This window comes from Mauremys mutica, chromosome 1 (genome assembly GCF_020497125.1).
Source record: "Mauremys mutica isolate MM-2020 ecotype Southern chromosome 1, ASM2049712v1, whole genome shotgun sequence".
NCBI classification, from domain to species: domain Eukaryota; kingdom Metazoa; phylum Chordata; order Testudines; family Geoemydidae; genus Mauremys; species Mauremys mutica.
This window is the reverse complement of record NC_059072.1, coordinates 6,891,161-6,909,217: the sequence shown is the minus strand read 5'-3', so window position 1 is coordinate 6,909,217 and position 18,057 is coordinate 6,891,161. Positions and strand designations below refer to the sequence as shown.

Sequence of the window (18,057 nt, the reverse complement as noted above, 5' to 3'; positions counted from 1 at the left end):
GCTATGGTATAGTGCTCTGGTTCTGAGCGAAGCTACGTTACAATGTGTTTCTTGGTTTGTAAATGAGATTAGAAGATAACTTTGGGCATGATGCTGAGATGGGCTGAGCAAAACTCCGATTGACTTCACTCCCAGCAGGAGCCGACTCATCCGGCTTCAATCTCTCCTGGTGAATTTCTTCTTGCAGAGCCAGGTTGCTGGTGACTGGAGTAGCAAAGAGAACCACAGAGTGACTCTGGGGGAATGTCCTGGTCCTTTGTGGTGATATTTTCCTTGTGACATTGCAGTGCTGAGTGAACTGATCACACAATGATCTTTTGTGAGGTCTTTGTCACAGCCCTTCAATGTCAAGCCTTCCTGTCATTGTCTGGTGTCTCCCAGCCATTCTTCTCAACACAGTGTTTTCTGCTTCCATCTTGGTGGCTGAGCATGAGGGTGTTCCTGGATGCTTGGAAGGATCCTGGCTACTCCAGCCAGTTTGGTCAGTGAGTTGCTTTCTGCTGAGTCGTGTGTCGGGATGATATAGGGTGCGCGAGATGAACAACGCTCATTCGCTCTGCCTCAGACCAGACTCCCACCTGGCATGTGGGTCTCTGAGTAATGCACACAACTATTCGGAGCTACAAGCTGAAGATCGCTGGTCTAGACAGTCTGAAGGGCAGATGGTCATGAGCCTGCTTTCCACGATGCATATGGATCACCTTAAAATAAAGTTAAGGGGCAGAACTCAAACTTGCTCTGCTGAGCTCCTCTGATGGAGCTTGTGGCAGTAGGTCTTGATCACTAGAGTAGGGAGGGGCTCTGCATCTTAGCTGACTAGTGGAGGCGTGAAACTATTGCTGTCTATTGCATGACCATCTCTCTGCAGCTTCCTTGGCGTTAGTGGGGCTAGGAAAAAACTGTCCCCGGTAGTCACAATGACATTCCAGCAAGGCTCCCTGGTGCGGGGGGCTGCCCAGAATTTCTGAGGCCATGAATCTGGTGACTTTCTGGGAGCCTGAGGATTTGAATAGAATGTATCAAAGCTTAAAATGCCTCTTAATCAAACGCAAAGGCTCCCAAGCCAGCAGTATTGGCTTATGCTTGCACTTTCCTTGGTGGCTGGTTAGAAGTTATTTGGAGCCCACTAGCAGTAGAAACCTAGTTGATGCGTTGTCTTCACCCTACATAGCTGTGTTTTGGGGACTCGGGACAGCCTCTTGCGGACCCCGCTTTCTAGTTTTTACCTAGTGTATTGATTGAATTTAGTCCAACTATTTTATTTTGTCCTTTAAGGCTTGCTGTCCTCTGGTTTCACCGGCACCAAAAAAATCAGGCCCATAATTCACCACAGATAGTGCTCAGCTGGAAGTAGCAATAGCGGAAGTGCAAGTTTACACAGGGTGCTGGCATATTCCCACAGTGCTGCTTCACCCTACTCTGAGCAGGGTGAGTGATCAACACTCCTGCCCCCTGGCTACACTTCTGCTTCCATCACTGGGAAGTTCTGGGGGATGAGCTGTGATTTTGCTGGTGGGTTTAGATGGAGGGAAGAGGGTGTTAGCAGAGTGGGGTCAGCACTCATCTAACAGGCTGGTATGGACCCTTGACTATGTCAATTATAGGTAGCAGTTAAAGCCATGGAAGTAATTCAAGGCTCTTAATCTGAATCCTCATAGAAAGAGTGATTGCTTGCTTGGGTGACTTCCCAGTGGCCGGGGATTGGCGCTCTAATGCTGATCCTGCTTAGCGCTGTCAAAGCCTAGGGCCTGACCCTGCACTGTGCCGAGTGCCCTCCGTTCCCATCAACTTCAGTGGGAACCGTCGATGCTCAGCAGCTGCTAGTGACCTTCAAAAGCCAAGCTGAAGAACACGCTTCTCTGGCCTTGTGCAAGATTAGCCCTACCTTGATCTTATTCCTCCTCTGTAGCAATCTGCCATTGTATGTGTATCGCCAACAGCAGCATGTCTTTAAGTGGTGTAAAGATTGTAAACAGATTCACTCCTTTCCTTCCTTAGAGAATCAGTTGGTGGCACTGGGACATGGGATGTATGGGAAGGCGGCCCCCTGCATATGGCATAGTCTCACCTTCCTGAGAGAGGCTTTGTTGTCCTGTAGCATGCCAAAAATTCCCTGCTTTCGTTTCCGCCTTTTAGCACTGACAGACCAGTTTTTATTTAGTACGTGCAATCAGGGTGCTGCATAAAGGCAAGTGCCACAAAAACTGCTGACAGCCCTGGGGATGCAGGATGTAAGCTGGCCACCTGGATCTGGCTTCCTCCAGAGAAGGATGTGACTAAGGAGTCTCAGAGGTGGTCTATGTGTTGTAATCCTGAGCAGGAAAGCAGCCTTCTACACACAGCTCCCATGAATACAAACTTCCCACGCTCTGCAGAGATCAAATGTGCAAGGGGACTCTGGATAGGACCTGCTGAGTGGGGCATTAATGGGTTTCAGATGCCAGCCAACACAACCCAGTATGTCTTGCTCCAAGCACTTCTAAGACCCTACGCCACATTTGGCATTTTTATACATTTTTAAATATATGTATTTTTATATGTAACAAACCCTGATCCCAATTCATAAATTACAGCTCCCCATTTCCCAAGGAAATCCAGGAAGTTCCATTTTAATTACTCAGAAAGAAAAGTTTTTTGAGTTTGTACAAATTCTTGACTGTCCAAGGATAGCCCAATACACTGGATTTCTACAGAGTTGACTTCTGTGTGTATCGGACAGTTGGGTTAATCAGATGTGCGGGATTTCAAGGCCAGTTGAATTGGGACAGTGAATGTGAGGTACTATCTCTCTCTCCTGTTTGCCTAGCCATAGGAAGCGATCTGCTCAGTAAGTCTTACAATCGTATTAACTGGTCTTACGTCTTACATAGTCTGACTTATGTTATCAGGTTTCTGGTTTGAAAGGTTTTGTTGGTTTTTTGGTGCATTTATTTATGTTTAACAAACCAGCTAGGCTTTGCCAAATTTGATCTTTTATTTACTGATCCGTGATATTGCGAGTCAACTGGAGAGCAAAGTATGGGACTCCCCCAAGTTCTCATTCTGGCTCTTACTCCTTGGGCAAGTCACTTAGCTGTTCTCTGCCTCAGTTTCCCTATCTGTAAAATGGGACTGATAATCCTTCCTTACCTCACAGAGGTGCTATAAGGCTTTGTTATTTGATGTCTGTTACAGGCTTTGAAAAGATTTTACTTGATATTAGGAAAGTGTCATAAAAATGTGAAGTATTTTATTAATTTTGAACATCCAGGCTAAAACTGACTCATGCTGGTTTGCATGTTAGCTTGATGGGCTGCATTCATCACTCCCCTTCAGGCAGTAAGAGTCTGACTTTTTCACACTATCATGAAATAAAAGCTTGAGCTAAAAGGCATCTCATACAGAATCCAATCAGCTTTTTGCTTAAGACAATTGACAATAATATTGTGCCCCTAAAAATTGCTGCATCTGGTCAATGTTGTTGAATGTTTAAAATAAGGGGTGGTGAGGGAGAATAAAGAGAATGTCGGTTTGTTTGTTACATGCTTAAAACACTGGGACCAATGCAGCTTAAAAAGAACATACTTTATGTTTGAATGCAAGGTATCTGAAGTGTGCACGCATTCAAAAGGGTTGTCTCTCTCTCTCTCTCTCTCTCTCTCTCACACACACACACACACACACACACACACACACACACACACACACACACGCAGTAAACTCGGAGGAGAGGGATACAGTGTCTCAGTTGAAATCAAATAGCGATTCTGAGGCAAAGGATTTTTTATTATCCAGCTACAGTACTAGGATCTGAAATCCTCTGTTGCCCTGGGCTACTAGGAAACTCTTTTCTGCATCAGAGGAAGAGTCCAAGCCAGTCAGGGTTGTTTAAGATCATCTTAATCCTGTGCATCGAAGGAAGAGCTGATGAACATGTCGTCTTATCCTCTTATTGTCTTTGAGGGTTTGTATGTTTTGCATCTTAGCTTAACTGTGTCCTATGATTAGGCGGGTGCTTTTGTTTTGTTTTCGGGGGGAGGGGGGTGGAATAGATTTCTGTAGAGTTTTCTGGTTTTTAAATTGTTTGATTCAATAAAAAGCAAATGATGCAGCATGGCTGAGTATTGTTTTAATTGACTTTATTTTATTTTTTTAAGGGCTAACAGAAAAATCAGTGTAGGGCAGTAACTGCAGAGCCAGGGTGTCAAAACGGGCCTTGGCTGGGACTTTGCTCCAGCCCCACAGTGTAGCAGGGGAATTGCTAGTGGGTGTGGGGAGAGGATGGTGCCGGAGACCATTTAAAAACAAATACAGCACAGGCATGATCAGTGCAAGCTTTGCCCACCCCGTGCCTCAGCCCTAAACGATAGCAACCTCTCTTTATGGGTGAGAGGAGTTAATTCTCTGATATTTGTGAGACGTGGGCTTGTCCATTAAGAACTGAGCCCATCCGGCTTGCACCATGTGGGCTACCACACTTAATGACTCTCCGCCTTTGCCAGCCTGCCCTGACTTTGAACCAGCAGAGCAGAGAATCTAGCCAGCTCTCGGGTCTGTTACAAAGCAGGGCTCCAGTCTTGCTCTCTTGAGGCCCAATGGGACCAAGCTCAGTCCTTTACGTATGTTTTAGATGATGAGTGGCTCATTGTAGATCAAAAACTAGCACTTTTTTGGGGGGGGGGGGTAAGACTCTCGGTCAGTCCATTGTTAGCCCCTGCATTGTCTCCCAGGGCATGGTGTGAATGTCACTCTTCCTTGAGACAACAGAGGATACTGTTAAGTGATTGGATTCCAACATAAGATTCCAGCTGTCATAAAGTCACTTGGAAAACCGGACTGAAAAGAATTGTATCTTGGCATGATCAAGCTCTCGTGAGTTGTGTGGAATGAACAATGGACCTGGAACTCACTGTAGCTTGGTTTCTCTTTGCCAGTAGCGCTTAAGAGTCCTAAGATTTCATGCCCAGTCACTAGAAACAGGAACGGCACAGCAAGGAGCAGAATTATTCCTTTTCCTCTGTGACGCTGCATCCCATAATGCTTTATAGAAATATTCTTGTGAGTGTAAATATGACATAACTGGAATATGTTTTATGCTAGATATGCCATGTAACATATCTTTGCAAAGGTTATGATCCACTGAATATATTTATCCTGTTTGTATGCATGTATCATTTTTATATCTGAAGTTATGAGCGTTGGCTCTATGCTTGTATTTTAAAGTGTTTCCTGTAGGAAGTACATAAGGCAGATTTGGTCAACACAGCGTGAAGAGTTTATTCAAGTAATTGGGAGTACTTAACTAGCAATGGACTTTGGGAGATGCCAATTCACATCTGAGCTTTCCTGGGAACGTTCAAACAAACATGTAAACAATGGCATCGGCAAAAAATGGAATCATTCATAGACATGTGACTTGCCCAGGTGGCTACAGACTCCATCTTGTTGCTGTGATTTTGCACAGGAGAACAAAGGGGTTTCCACCCACAAGAGAGAGACTATAAAAGGCCCTGGAAACCCCTCAATTTTGTCTTGAACTCAGAAGATAGCCTCTCCACCCCAAAGAGAGACCTGAAAGAAACTGGAACAAAGGACAGTAACTACAGGGGTGTGAGTGATTGCTGGACCCAGACTAGGAAGGAGTCTAGTCTGTGAAAGAAGCTTATTGGAACATCTCTGAGGGTGAGATTTACCTGCATTTAGTTTCCTACTGTATTAGGCTTAGACTTGTGTGTTTTTGTTTTATTTTGCTTGGTAATTTATTTTGTTCTGTCTGTTATTACTTGGAGCCACTTACATCCTACTTTTTGTATTTGATAAAATCACTTTTTACTTATTAATTAACTCAGAGCAAGTAATTAATACCTGGGGGAGCAAACAGCTGTGCATATTTCTCTATCAGTGTTATAGAGGCCGAACAATTTGAGTTTACCCTGTATACGCTTTATACAGAGTAAAACGGATTTATTTGGGGTTTGAATCCCATTGGGAACTGGGTGTCTGGGTGCTAGAGACAGGAACACTTCTTAAGCTGTTTTCAGTTAAGTCTGCAGCTTGTGGGAGACGTAGTTCAGACCTGGGTCTGTTTTTGCAGCAGGCTAGCGTGTCTGGCACAACCAGGCAGGGTACTGAAGTCCCAAGCTGCCGGGGAAAATGGGCTCAGAGGTAGTTCCAGCACATCAGGTGGCAGTCCCAACCTGTCACATCCCCTCCATGGGCTTCCTAGAATAAGTCATCCCTGTTGCAGTTAAGGATGCAGCATTCTGCAGGATAGAGATGCGTTCAGTCTAAGATATAAAATGGAGGGGAGATTTCCTGAGGAGGTGCAGGTGAAGGATGGGAGAGACGATAGCGAGGCTGTTCTAGAGAGACACCAAAGAATCTTCTTATCCGTGGAGACAACAGAAGATCTGGCAGGGCAATGCCTATGCTCTTAGGGGAAACGTGCCACCCGCTTTCTTGCCATGGGTCTAAAACTAGTGGCAGGGACGTCAGCATTATGAGCTGTACTTGTGCAGTCCACCACATAAGGAAAACAAGGCATTTGCTTTGCTTTGGAGAGATTTTTGGGATGGACTTGAAGTGACTCCATTAAAGTTATCTAAACCCAGATGGAAAAATAACACACTCTTTGTTCATTTGATTTTTTTTTATTATTTAATTGTTTTTAGCTAGTTGCATCACTCACTGGATTCCTCCAGAGAAATAAACTGAGCTCACAGTCTGTCCTGTTTTAATAGGGATGGTCCCGTGTGTACTCCATAATGGTCATCAGTGCCAGCCATGTCTCCTCGGCAGTAGGGATGATCTGGTTGGCAGGCAGTAAGAACCCATAACGCCCTGTGTCCCGCAGTTCAAAAGTGAAGGAGTATTTAATGCCCTGGTTATAAGTCCAGTCAATGGTTCCACCGTTAGCTTGATCTAGATTCAGGAAACACATCCAAAAGGAAACAAATTATGGCTAGCATTACTAATGGGTGCAGAGAGAAGGGGCCAGTTATAAGGTCATTTTAAATGTGTCTGCTGAAAAATACAAGAAGCAAATTGTTGCATGGGATGGGTCCTTGCAACAAGGGGGAGTGTTTGGCTCTCAGTTACTTACACCAAATGAATAAAACAAGAGCTAGGGGCCAGCATCACCCTCCATCTTCCAAACTTTGGGGAGGAGGTTTAAACTTTGCTGCTGGTCCTTAGATGATGATCTAAAAACCCACAATGCAAGTTCTGTGAACAGCAGGATGGTTTCGATCTGAGCCTTGTAGCACAGGCATATCGCTCAAAGAATAAATTACAGAGGCTACAAAGAGTGGGGAAAGCCCAAGTTCCGTTCTCCTCACTGACAAAGCACGCGGGTTTCTCCAGCCCACATCCCTGGCTAGAACGTGGCATTTACAGTGGAGAAATCAGACTTCAAGCTTAGCTAGGGATGTGGTGGATTTGATTTAGCAATGGAGAGATTGGATGTGTCCTTTTTTCAAAGATGTGTTCTAGCTCAACCGAAACATATAGGCTGGACGCAGAAATCGCTCAGGGCTTATCGACACTACTGCTTACCCCCTGAGCAACGCAAGTTACATCGACTTAAAGCTACACCGTGCAATGTTGGTGGGAGAGCATCTCCTGTTGATATAGCTTCCGCCTCTTGTTGAGGTGCAGTAATTACGCCAACAGGGGTGCTCTATCCATGTAGCTGTGCCGATGCAGCGCGGTAGTAAAGACAAACCCTAAGTGAAATTCTAGCAATGGCCTCTTTATGCAGGAGGTCAGACTAGATGACTACAATGGATGGTCCCTTCTGGCCTTCATCTATGAATCCTTCAAAGCTTTTTGTAGACTCTTACAGGAGTGGTCAAACAAAGGCGCTCTCACACACGCTGCCCCGTTGGCCAGATGCCTTATGAAGATCAGGTTGCCTTACTTTGAAGTACCACTTATTGCCCTCCATTGAAGGCGAGATGCTGCGTCTGTGGGGTGGCTGTACCAACGTACGGAGACTGCCTGAGTCATGACACCCATCATACCGCCATTGCATTAGCGTGTTCACACAGCACTGATTGAACCCCCAAAATCCTAACCCAGCATGCACTGGGATCAGTGTGAAAACTAGGATGGACTAGGGCGGCATTTTTTTAAGATGTTCTGACATCCTAGTCAGCTTTCTGATGGGGGTGTCCTTGGACTTTACATGGGCTTGAGGGACCAATGGTCTGATATGTGAGTGACAATGTTCCTAGCAGCTGGACAGTGGGGACTGGCTTCCTGGCATGTCTGGCCTAGGAAAAGGCTCTCGCGGTGGTTGTACTTTCCTGTAGAGTGACTAAGCCGCCTGGTTCCTCCCCCACCCGCCATGGCTAAAGGGACCAGGTCATCCCTAGTAACTTACAGATGGTTGTGATGATGCTGCCGTATCTGTACTGAGTACCATAGAGGGAAGACAGGGCAGCGACTGCAGCTTTAGCAATATTATCCTGGAGAAAAATGCAAAGGGGAGAAAAATGAGTTAGACACTGGATGTGAGTGGTGTCTGTGTTCAGAGGGGGCGGGGGCAGGATGCCAGACTGGAGCAGGGGAAGTTGGCAGCTTGTTGCATCTTTCCAGGGGGAAGAGATGCAAAGGCTGGAAAAGTAAAGCAGAGCGGTGTTGGGAATATACAACGGACCAGGGCTGAGTGGATCTGTCCTGCAGAAGTCTCTCCTGCTTGCCCATCACCCCGGTATTATGGCATTGCGGGAGCTCCCCTTCTTTCCTCCAGGGACTCTCCCTATGTTTTCCTCCCTCCTGTGGGTACTGGGCACTCCTCCTTCTGCCCAATAGAGAAGGCAGATTATGGCGCCGTTTGAACACCGAGTTCAGGTTTGACTGACGTCTCAGTGCTTGTACCAGACAGACAACGTCACCTAGTGCCCCACCTGAGAGAGACAGGTCAACTAAACCATATATGCGCAACTTCAGTGGGGCCCACGACCTCTGGCTCCAAAGCAGAGCAGAGGCACCTGCTACCTGAGCTAAAGGAGGATCTCAGTTTGCTTGCAACAGTAGCCGAGTTCTTACCCTTCCTGTAATTCAGCCACTAGAGGGCACTATTGATGGCACATGCGGAGCCCCAGTGCATTACAGCTGACTTCTGCCTTATGGTAAAATGGGATTTGTTGCCCGTCCTCCATCGTTTCCTAGGCTCTTCCTTCAACTCACCCCTTTGAATGCCCCCCTCTCACCAGCCTCGCTGGGTCGTTGCAGGCTCCAGCCAAGTGCCCTAAATTCTGCAGTGTCATTTGCAAATGGTTCCTCTGAGCCCCCAAACCCGTTTGTTCTGGTTGCAACGCAGCCACGGAGGGAGAGCAGAGAGGCCTTTGAACCAAAAATGTGTGTGGGCAGGAAAGGGGATGTGATTACGGAGGAGAAACCCGCGTGGGGAGAAAATCCACAGCTGGGGTGGAGGGGTTCAGGCCGGCCCTGCGGCTGAGTGACCCCCCACAGTCTTCGTATCGTTCTGGACCCACTTTGAAAGAGGATACCCCCGGCAGCCACCTCACCCTGAGGGTGTGAGGAAGACCCTACCAGTTCCTGGTAATCGGCGGCCTTGGTTGTGGTGTAGCCGTAGGGATACAAGAGGAGCTGGGTGTAGCTATGGATAGAGATGAAGGCTTTGATGTTCCCATGGCTCTTCACAAAGTCCACGATGGCTTTCACCTCAGGCTCCGAGTTGGCGTAGGGGCCACGGTAAGTCTCGGCACAGGGGTTGCTGCTGGACCCTTTCCCTGCAAAGGGAAGAGGGTATCTTTGCTTCAGAAACATAGCGACTCAAAGGGTCAGTAATGGACGGGGCTGGGGGGCAGGGGGAGGTTTCCATCGCCAGCCAGCACAAACCCAAAGCTCTTTGGGGCTATTGGCTGTTTGGTGGCCTAGGTGGAATGAATTTGGGGGTTTCCTCCCAGTCTCTAGCAGCCAAGTTTTCACATCAGCAATGTAACTGGTTCCTCCCCACCCCCACTGGCAAACCAGAGACCAAGGACTGAATGGGCCATGGAGTCTGAACTAGGGTTGCCAGGTGTCCTGTTTTTGACCGGAGTGCCTGGTCGCAGGGCCGGCTCTTCCATTTTTGCCGCCCCAAGCAAAAAAAATAAATAAATAAAAGCGGCTCAGACTGGTGTTCGATTTTGTGCGATTAGAAAGTTGGCAGCCGTAGTCTGAACTCCCCTCTCCCCCTTAGAGGTGGGGTAAAGCACTCCAGGCGAGAATATCCCAGGCAGAGGGAGACACGGATTAGGCCACATGCTCAGTTCCCTTCAGGTTCTTCCAGGCTCTCCCCTGGGAACAAAATTCTTCAGCAATGCCCCAAATGACCCCCACTTTTCTGTTTATCGCCCTCCCCCTGCACTTGTTCCTTACGACCCAATCTCCCCCTGCCTCTCCTTGCAGCGGAGGAGAGTGGGTACAGTGCTGGAGTCACTCCAGAGCAATAGAAGATGCCCCTTCGCTGTAGGGATAAAGCCCAGCTCTTCCCATTAACCAGCTGTGGATAGCACGGCCTGGCCCTTTGCTCACTCCTTCCCTGGGCCCAGGGGAGTCCATGTAAATTCCCCCCAGGGGAGTTAAAGGGAAACCGTACCGCCGAAACCCGCATCCCAGTTCCTGTTGGGATCCACGCCGATGCAGGCCGACCCAGAGTTGATGGACTTGGTCTTACGCCACATGCGGTTCTGGGACAGAGGGGAGAATCATTTAGCAGGGTGCCAGCCAGGGCCGCATCGCTAACAGCCCTTTCCACAGGGCTGAATGAGACTAGCGTCTCCTAGGGCCGATGGGTCACGCCGCACTGGTGGGGAGAAAGTCTGTTCTCTAGGCACATAGCGGCCCGAGTCTCTACTGATTATGCTGGAGTGAATCCACTGAAGTCAATGCAGTTACACCAATATAAACGTGTGAGGAGAGCAGTCGATAGGGTGTTAGACAGGGACTCAGGAATCTTGGATTCTGTTCTAGGCTCTGCTATTGATTTGCTGGTTCGCCTTGGGCAAATAATTCTCCCTCTCTCTCCATTCCCACCCTTTGCCTGTCTTGGCCAACTCTTCGGTGCAGGCTCCACCTCTCACTATGTGTCTGTACAGCAGCTACCACGTTGGTATCCTGATCTTGGTTGGTGTCTCTACTGTAATACAGATATCAAACAATAAGGATATGGAGACTCAGGTGCCTACAGTCTGGATAGATCAGGTCTGCCTTAACTTCTCTTGGGTGTACTTGCCTTGTTATAGCTAAATCCAGAGGCTCATGGCAACTACAGGTCAATTTCCTGACCCAGCAAGGTCCGATTGCGTCTTTAACCCACATAGCAAGTTCTTCCCTGTTAGGACTGAAGCAAGCGCTGAGGCCTCCAGTGAGTCTCCATGGCCTTTCACCGTTGTGTGGGCATTGCCCAATGTGCCAGGTGGGGAGAAACGGCTCCCATTACATAGCACTGAAACAGCAGCGTATCAGGACCCAATGCACGGCTCACCAAGCTGCAGGGACCCCTCTTGCCACTCCCCATCCAGCCCCCCGCCTCCCTGCCCCTCCGCTCACGAGCTTGTTGCCTGGAAGTCCTGAGCCAGAGATCTGATCGCTGTTATAAAGGCCGGCTAAGGAGGCCAAGGAGAAATACCTTGGTGTGGGTGAAAGCAAAGCCATCGGGGTTGGTGACGATTTCCAGGAAGATGTCCAGGTTGTCCAGGATGGAGGTGAGAGAAGGGTCTTTGCCGTAACTATCCACAATCTGAACAGGGAGGCACAGGTGAGGAAGAGACGCCCTGAGGCCCAGGCACATTCGTCATTCTAGCACTGGGCTTCATTGCACTCATAGGGCCAGAGCCACCGCCTGCGTAAATTAGCTGTCACTTTACGCCAGCTGAGAACCTGGCCCATTATCCCTGGCCTGCTGCAGGGCATGAAACCCTGCAATTCTGGGGGCTTGTTTCAAGGGAGCAGGGAGCTTATTCCATCCTCTTCTGGCCTCCATGCACAATTCCTGCCTCCGCTAGGGCCCAACCCTCTCACGGAAGTAGCACCACCGACTTCACCAGCTCTTAGCTGTCATGACTCTGTCAGGTGAGTTTGATGCTGCCTCCAGGACAAGCACATCCCAGCTAGGGTGACCAGATGTCCCGATTTTATAGGGACAGTCCCGATTTTTTGGGTCTTTTTCTTATATAGGCTCCTATTACCCCCCATCCCCGTCCTGATTTTTCACATTTGCTGTCTGGTCACCGTAATCTCAGCTAGTGGGGTCCCATGTTTCTCTTCACCCCTCATCCTGGAATGTGCCATTCTCAGCTGAAACCGCCGACGGTACCTTCTTTGCAAACCAGACTCCGCTGGCCTGAGTGACCCATTCCCGGGAGTGGATGCCGGTGTCGATCCAAATAGCTGGGCGCTTGGTTCCTCCGGTGCTGAACTGCATGGAAAAGCAAAGATGAAGGGGGTCCCATCCTTTAGTACCACAGATCTGAATGCTGCTCAGGAGACCCTCAGGGAGTCTATGCCATGCCAGATGTCTCTGAGCTTCAGAGCTCTCCCTCCCCCTTTTTAAATGACATCATGCTTAGGAACAGGGAGCTCATCTATTCCCAGAGGAGCCATCGTCCATAATGACCAGATCTTATGGCACTTGATAGATACACTGTATTGTATATTTCTTCACTCCTCCCTGAAATACAGCTGCTTCTGGGGTGGAACATAGCAACAGCACTAGACTGTAGTTTATGAAAGGAGGAAAACAATTTTGGGGGAATTTAAGTCAGCAGAATGTACTAATTACCCAGATTGGAATTTAGCCCCAGCACCAGGGTTTCTGACTGTACCCTTGCAAAACGTGTTGTGGGAATCTTTAATGACCATACGGGGGCAGGACCACAGCTTTACACCTCATACAGAAGACAACATCTCCAGCGGCACAACTCCCTCTATGTCATGCCAGGGCATTGGCTTAGCACTGATTCAGTGGGAAGAACCGAGTCACACACCTGGCAGAAAAGTGTCCATCAAAAGCTTTTGAACGGAAAATGGGTTTTCTAACAAAAAGGAAATTTTCACAAAAAAGTCCAGTTTTGTCCTAGATTTTTAGGTTTTTTGACCCAAACTCAAACAGTTCCACAGTAAAATGCCATTTTTGTCTACATTTTTTTGCAGGAAAAATCTCATCTCTAGGGAATCACCTACTGAGTCACAAATCCCATTCCCTGGGTTCTCCTGGAAGGCCACCAGCCAAGCCTTGACTTGGCCCCACAGAAGACACTAGAAGAGTCCATCATGGGGCAAACACCGTCCACCAGAACTCAGAAAGGGTGTTGAAAGCAATTAAAATATTCCCCAGGAAAGACTAGCTGGCAGGGGGCAGAGCAGGAATGGGGTACATATGCTTTGCAGAATCTCTGTGGTGGTATTTAGGAAGTAAATGCCTCTTTGCTAACTAACAATGGCAGAACTTCATTAACAAGGAAACTAGATTATCCTACTGCTCACACCATGTTTTCACCAGGGTAACTCCACTGACTGCCGTGAAGTTGCTGCTGATTTACACTGATGCAACAGAAAGTAGGGGCTGAGCTTGTGTGTTTACACAGAGTATGTGGGCTGATTCTCTTCTCCCCTGCTATACATCAGGAGTTACTCCACTGAGATTAGTGGAGGTACAGCGACGAGACGTTGGTGTGAGATCCGAATCAGGCTCCGTGTCTACCCCCTGTGACTTTACCTTCAGGACGTAGAGAGGGCGGCCTTCGTAACTGTTCCCGATCTGAATTTTGCTGACCAGGTCTGGATTTTCAGCGACCAATAAGTCCATGAAGTCGTAGATCTGGTGGATAAAGAGGACACTGGAGTTAGGTCTAAACGGCAGATTGGCATACACCTATGTTGGCCCCACACTCCTTTTGCTTCAGATAACTCCTGGGAGGGACTATTTTCTAGTTTGATTCCAGTGCTTTCTGATCCATGATGTAGGGCTTGGGAAGGGGCTATCCAATCCTTATCTTCCCTTTGCCAAACTTTAAACACGAACTTTGCCATTTGTATATAGCTGCCCAGGAGGAGAGACCTTTCTCACTAAACTGCTTGCTGAAATCTTTGAATGGGGACTTTCATTTGCTCTTCCTCGTGGTGCCCAGCTGCTGTTGTGTATCCGACTGCCCTACTCACCAGAAAGTCTCAGATGATATGGGCCAGTGGTTCTCTTTCCTTTTTTGTTTTTGCATAGAAAATGTAATGAATTGTGGGAGAAAAAAATAGAGGCCGGTGTGACACTGCACCCTATATTCTTCATAGTGATATTATTATGATAGGATTATGGAATAATTATGATGCAATTTATGCAAGATGGGTCATGTAAGATGTCATTGGAAAAGTTATGATTTGCTGATTATGGTTATCCTATTTGTATGCATGTATCATTTTTGTATCTGAAGTTATGAATATCAACTATGTATCTGTATTTCAAATGGAGTTACACCTGGGTAATGCCCACTAGATAAGATGCTGTCAGTCTAGATAGCTGGTTGGGAACGGCCCATTCAGGGCAATGAGCTATTAGGGAAAACAACAGGCCTTAGGAGACGCTTATCTCCTACCTGATGAGCCTTCCTGAGAACGCTACAGACAGCCTGTAAGTAATGGCGGCTATGACTCTACAGGGACATGTGACCAGACCACATGATGCTGGACTCCATCTTGGGATGTCAGTATTTTTCCACCGACTGGTCTGGGAACCAGCTTTGGAACAAAGGGTTCCCGCCATATGCCAAAGCTATATAAGGCAGGAAGTGACATCATCCGTTGTTCTTCACTCCCCACCCAAGAAGACTCCTGGAAACACCTGAGGAACAAAGACTGAACTGGGGGAAGTGTGGGACCCAGGCTAATGGGATTTCTAGACTGTGCATGAAAGGCCTGGGGATTCCAAGCTGTCAAGCAAATGCAGCTTGCCCCTTAAGGATCTGCAGCCTGTTTGTATCATCTCTTATGGTGAGAATCTACTGATTCATATCCAGTCTATCTAGTATATTAAGCTTAGTTTGCATTTTTTATTTGCTAGATAATCTGCTTTGATCAGTTTTCTACCACTTATAATCACTTAAAATCTATCTTTTGTAGTTAATAAACTTGTTTTTGTTTTAATCTAAACCAGTGAGCTTTGACTGGAGTGCTTGGGGAAAGTCTCTGCTTGGTTATAACAAGTGTGCATGGTCCTCTTCACATTGAGGGAGAGGCGGACCGGGTGTTAAACCCATATGCTGGCCAGCTTTGACCAGGGCAGGACGGTACTGCTCTGGGGTCCTGGGCTGGGAGGCTGGTGGTTAGAGAGCCTGCATGTAACTGCAGCTGGAAGTGTTCCTACCCATGTGAATGTGGTGAAAATGGAAGTTTGGGTGCCGTGCCTTTAAAATCAGCCTCCGAAGGGTCCCAGCACCTCAACACGGCAGAGAGAGCAATTCCAAAATGCATCTTTCCCACACTGCAAAGTGTGTGCCCACCCATGGAGAGGGTTCATGTGGCCTATTCAATGGGGAAAGCCTGTCTCATATTCTCCTTCCGCAAAATGCGCCTCTCAGACCCTGGTGGGTCACGTGTCAATGGGTGAGCACCAGCACTTACCTCATCCAGAGTGTGGTAAGAGGCGTAGTTAAAAGTCTCCACAGACCGGGGCGTGAAATGATGCCTTAGCATCTGAGTCTGTTCCTCATCCACCAGCGCCTGGAAGAGGCAGGGAGAAGAGTCTGTTAGGCAGGACTAGTCATGCAAAGGCATCACCAAGAGCAGGCAGGCTTTGGAGAAGGAAGAGCATTGATTATACCGAGGAGCAGCGCCAACTCTAGGCACCAGTGCTCCAAGCATGTGCTTGGGACGGCACTTTCCAAGGGGCGGCACGCCAGCCCCCCTGACCCCCCCCCCTTTTTTTTTTTTTGCTTGGGATGCAAAAAGCCAGGAGCCGGCCCTGAATCAGGATGTTCCCTGTCAGCTGAGGCTTCCAGGCTGAGCTGGAACTGACTCTGCAGTTCTGGCCTCAGTCGCTTGATGGTGTCACGACAGCCTGAGTTGCACAGGCTGGACCGCAGTTCAGGCTGCCCTGCCGCTGGGGACCCCGAGCATCATCCCCCGGAGCTGGGCCCGGGCTGCGGTGGCGAGAGGGGCTCAGCTCCGGGGGACGATGCCCTCCAGTGGCAGGGCAGCCTGAACTGCAGTCGGGCCGGGGAGGGAGGGAAGTGGGGCCCGGGATGCAGGGAGGGAGGAGGGGTCCTGCTGCCACCACTGCTCTGCTCCGAGTCTCCCCAGGGCGGCGCGGCGTTTCCCTGCCCGGGTGGGCTGGGCAGGGCGCCGCCGGGCTGGGCAGGGGACGCGGATCTCGGCTCGCGTGCTGATGGGGCGAGTGGCTGGGCAGCTTGAGCTGCCAGGGAGCCACCCCCTCCTGCTCCCAGACCCAGCCCGCCGTGCACCTCCCCCGCCTCCGTCCTGCGCTGCCTGCCCCGGGCCCCCACAGCGCCAGGGTGGGGAGAGTCAGAGCCCGGCTCCGAGAGGGGCAGCAGGGCACACTGCCCTGCTGGGGGACCCCCGCGGCTCAGGCACCTGGGGGTCAGTGTCCGTCCTCTCGGCTCTGCCTGCGCGGGGCTGGGGAAGCAGCTCTCAGCGCCTGCCCCTCTCAGCCCTTGCACCCCCATCCCACTCCCAGCCCCTCCCCTTGTACCTCCCCCCATCGCTCCTTCGCCGCACCCCTTCCCCTTGCACCCTCCCTTCCCCCGCACCTCCCCCCTCGTACCCTCCCCCCGCCCTCTCCTCCCGCACCTCCCCCTTCCCCCGCACCTCCCCCCTCGTACCCTCCCCAGCCCTGTCCTCCTGCACCTCCCCTTCCCCTGCACCTCCCCCCTCGTACCCTCCCCAGCCCTGTCCTCCCTCACCTCCCCCTTCCCCTTGTACCCTCCCTTCCCCCGCACCTCTCCCCTCGTACCCTCCCCCAGCCCTGTCCTCCCGCACCTCCCCCTTCCCCCGCACCTCCCCCCTTGTACCCTCCCTTCCCCCGCACCTCTCCCCTCGTACTCTCCCCCAGCCCTGTCCTCCTGCACCTCCCCCTTCCCCTGCACCTCCCCCCTCGTACCCTCCCCAGCCCTGTCCTCCTGCACCTCCCCCTTCCCCCGCACCTCCCCCCTCGTACCCTCCCCCAGCCCTGTCCTCCCTCACCTCCCCCTTCCCCTTGTACCCTCCCTTCCCCTGCACCTCTCCCCTCGTACCCTCCCCCAGCCCTGTCCTCCCTCACCTCCCCCTTCCCCCGCACCTCTCCCCTCGTACTCTCCCCCCGCCCTCTCCTCCCGCACCACCCCCTTCCCCTTGCACCTGCCCCCATGTACACTCCCTTCCCCGGCACCTCTCCCCTCGTACCCTCCCCCAGCCCTGTCCTCCTGCACCTCCCCCTTCCCCCGCACCTCTCCCCTCGTACCCTCCCCCAGCCCTGTCTTCCCTCACCTCCCCCTTCCCCTTGTACCCTCCCTTCCCCCGCACCTCTCCCCTCGTACCCTCCCCCAGCCCTGTCCTCCCTCACCTCCCCCTTCCCCTTGTACCCTCCCTTCCCCTGCACCTCCCCCCTCCTACCCTCCCCCAGCCCTCTCCTCCTGCACCTCCCCCTTCTCCCGCACCTCTCCCCTTGTACCCTCCCCCAGCCCTCTCCTCCTGCACCTCCCCCTTCACCCGCACCTCTTCTCCCGCAACCCTCCTGATCCCCCCTCTCCTCCTCCTCCCTCCTCCACGGGTACATCATACCCCGCTTCTCTGCCAGTGTTGAGCCCCCAAGCACCCCCACACCTGCTCCGCTGCCTGAACCCTCTTTACTAGATCCCCATCCCTTGCCGGGTACAAGGTTTGAGGGTTAGTCCCTGTGCCTTCCATGTGCACGTGGAGCACTAAAGATGGGGCTGCGGGGGACAGGAGGGGGTGAGATATATACTAAAGTGAAATAAAAATAGGAGAAATGGTTTGATCCCCACTGCAAGTGTAAAGGGGGATTGCTGTGGTGAACGAGGAGGTCACATTTCGGGGGGGAGCCCAGGGCTGGGGTGGCAG

General features: G+C 50.4%; 1 protein-coding gene across 3 annotated transcripts; it reads right to left on the bottom strand.

The window, feature by feature from the left end:
• Positions 1-6,705: 6,705 nt before the first annotated feature.
• On the bottom strand, positions 6,706-17,810 carry LOC123376644 (carboxypeptidase A1-like). 3 transcript variants are annotated; one of them, XM_045028840.1, is made up of 9 exons: positions 17,800-17,810; positions 15,604-15,702; positions 13,709-13,810; positions 12,308-12,409; positions 11,621-11,731; positions 10,589-10,679; positions 9,538-9,737; positions 8,363-8,447; positions 6,706-6,900 (listed from the first exon to the last, which is right to left on the bottom strand). In XM_045028840.1, the coding sequence occupies exons 2-9, from the start codon at positions 15,673-15,675 to the stop codon at positions 6,713-6,715; spliced, it is 951 nt and encodes a 316-aa protein (XP_044884775.1). In that variant the 5' UTR covers positions 15,676-15,702; positions 17,800-17,810; the 3' UTR covers positions 6,706-6,712. The 3 variants fall into 3 exon arrangements, with proteins under 3 accessions (XP_044884775.1, XP_044884766.1, XP_044884756.1); XM_045028831.1 differs by lacking the exon at positions 17,800-17,810 and adding an exon at positions 17,692-17,705; XM_045028821.1 differs by lacking the exon at positions 17,800-17,810 and adding an exon at positions 17,514-17,528.
• Positions 17,811-18,057: the final 247 nt, after the last annotated feature.

What these genes read in the sequence shown, in the direction of transcription:
- LOC123376644 (XM_045028840.1), bottom strand. Translation starts at nt 15,675, where the DNA reads ATGCTAAGGCATCATTTCACGCCCCGGTCTGTGGAGACTTTTAACTAC. An exon ending in CTGGGATGCGGGTTTCGGCG is followed by an intron (nt 9,738 to 10,588) that starts GTACGGTTTCCC and finishes TTCCCTTTGCAG; the next exon opens with GGAAAGGGTCCAGCAGCAAC. An exon ending in CAGCATCATCACAACCATCT is followed by an intron (nt 6,901 to 8,362) that starts GTAAGTTACTAG and finishes TCCTGAATCTAG; the next exon opens with ATCAAGCTAACGGTGGAACC.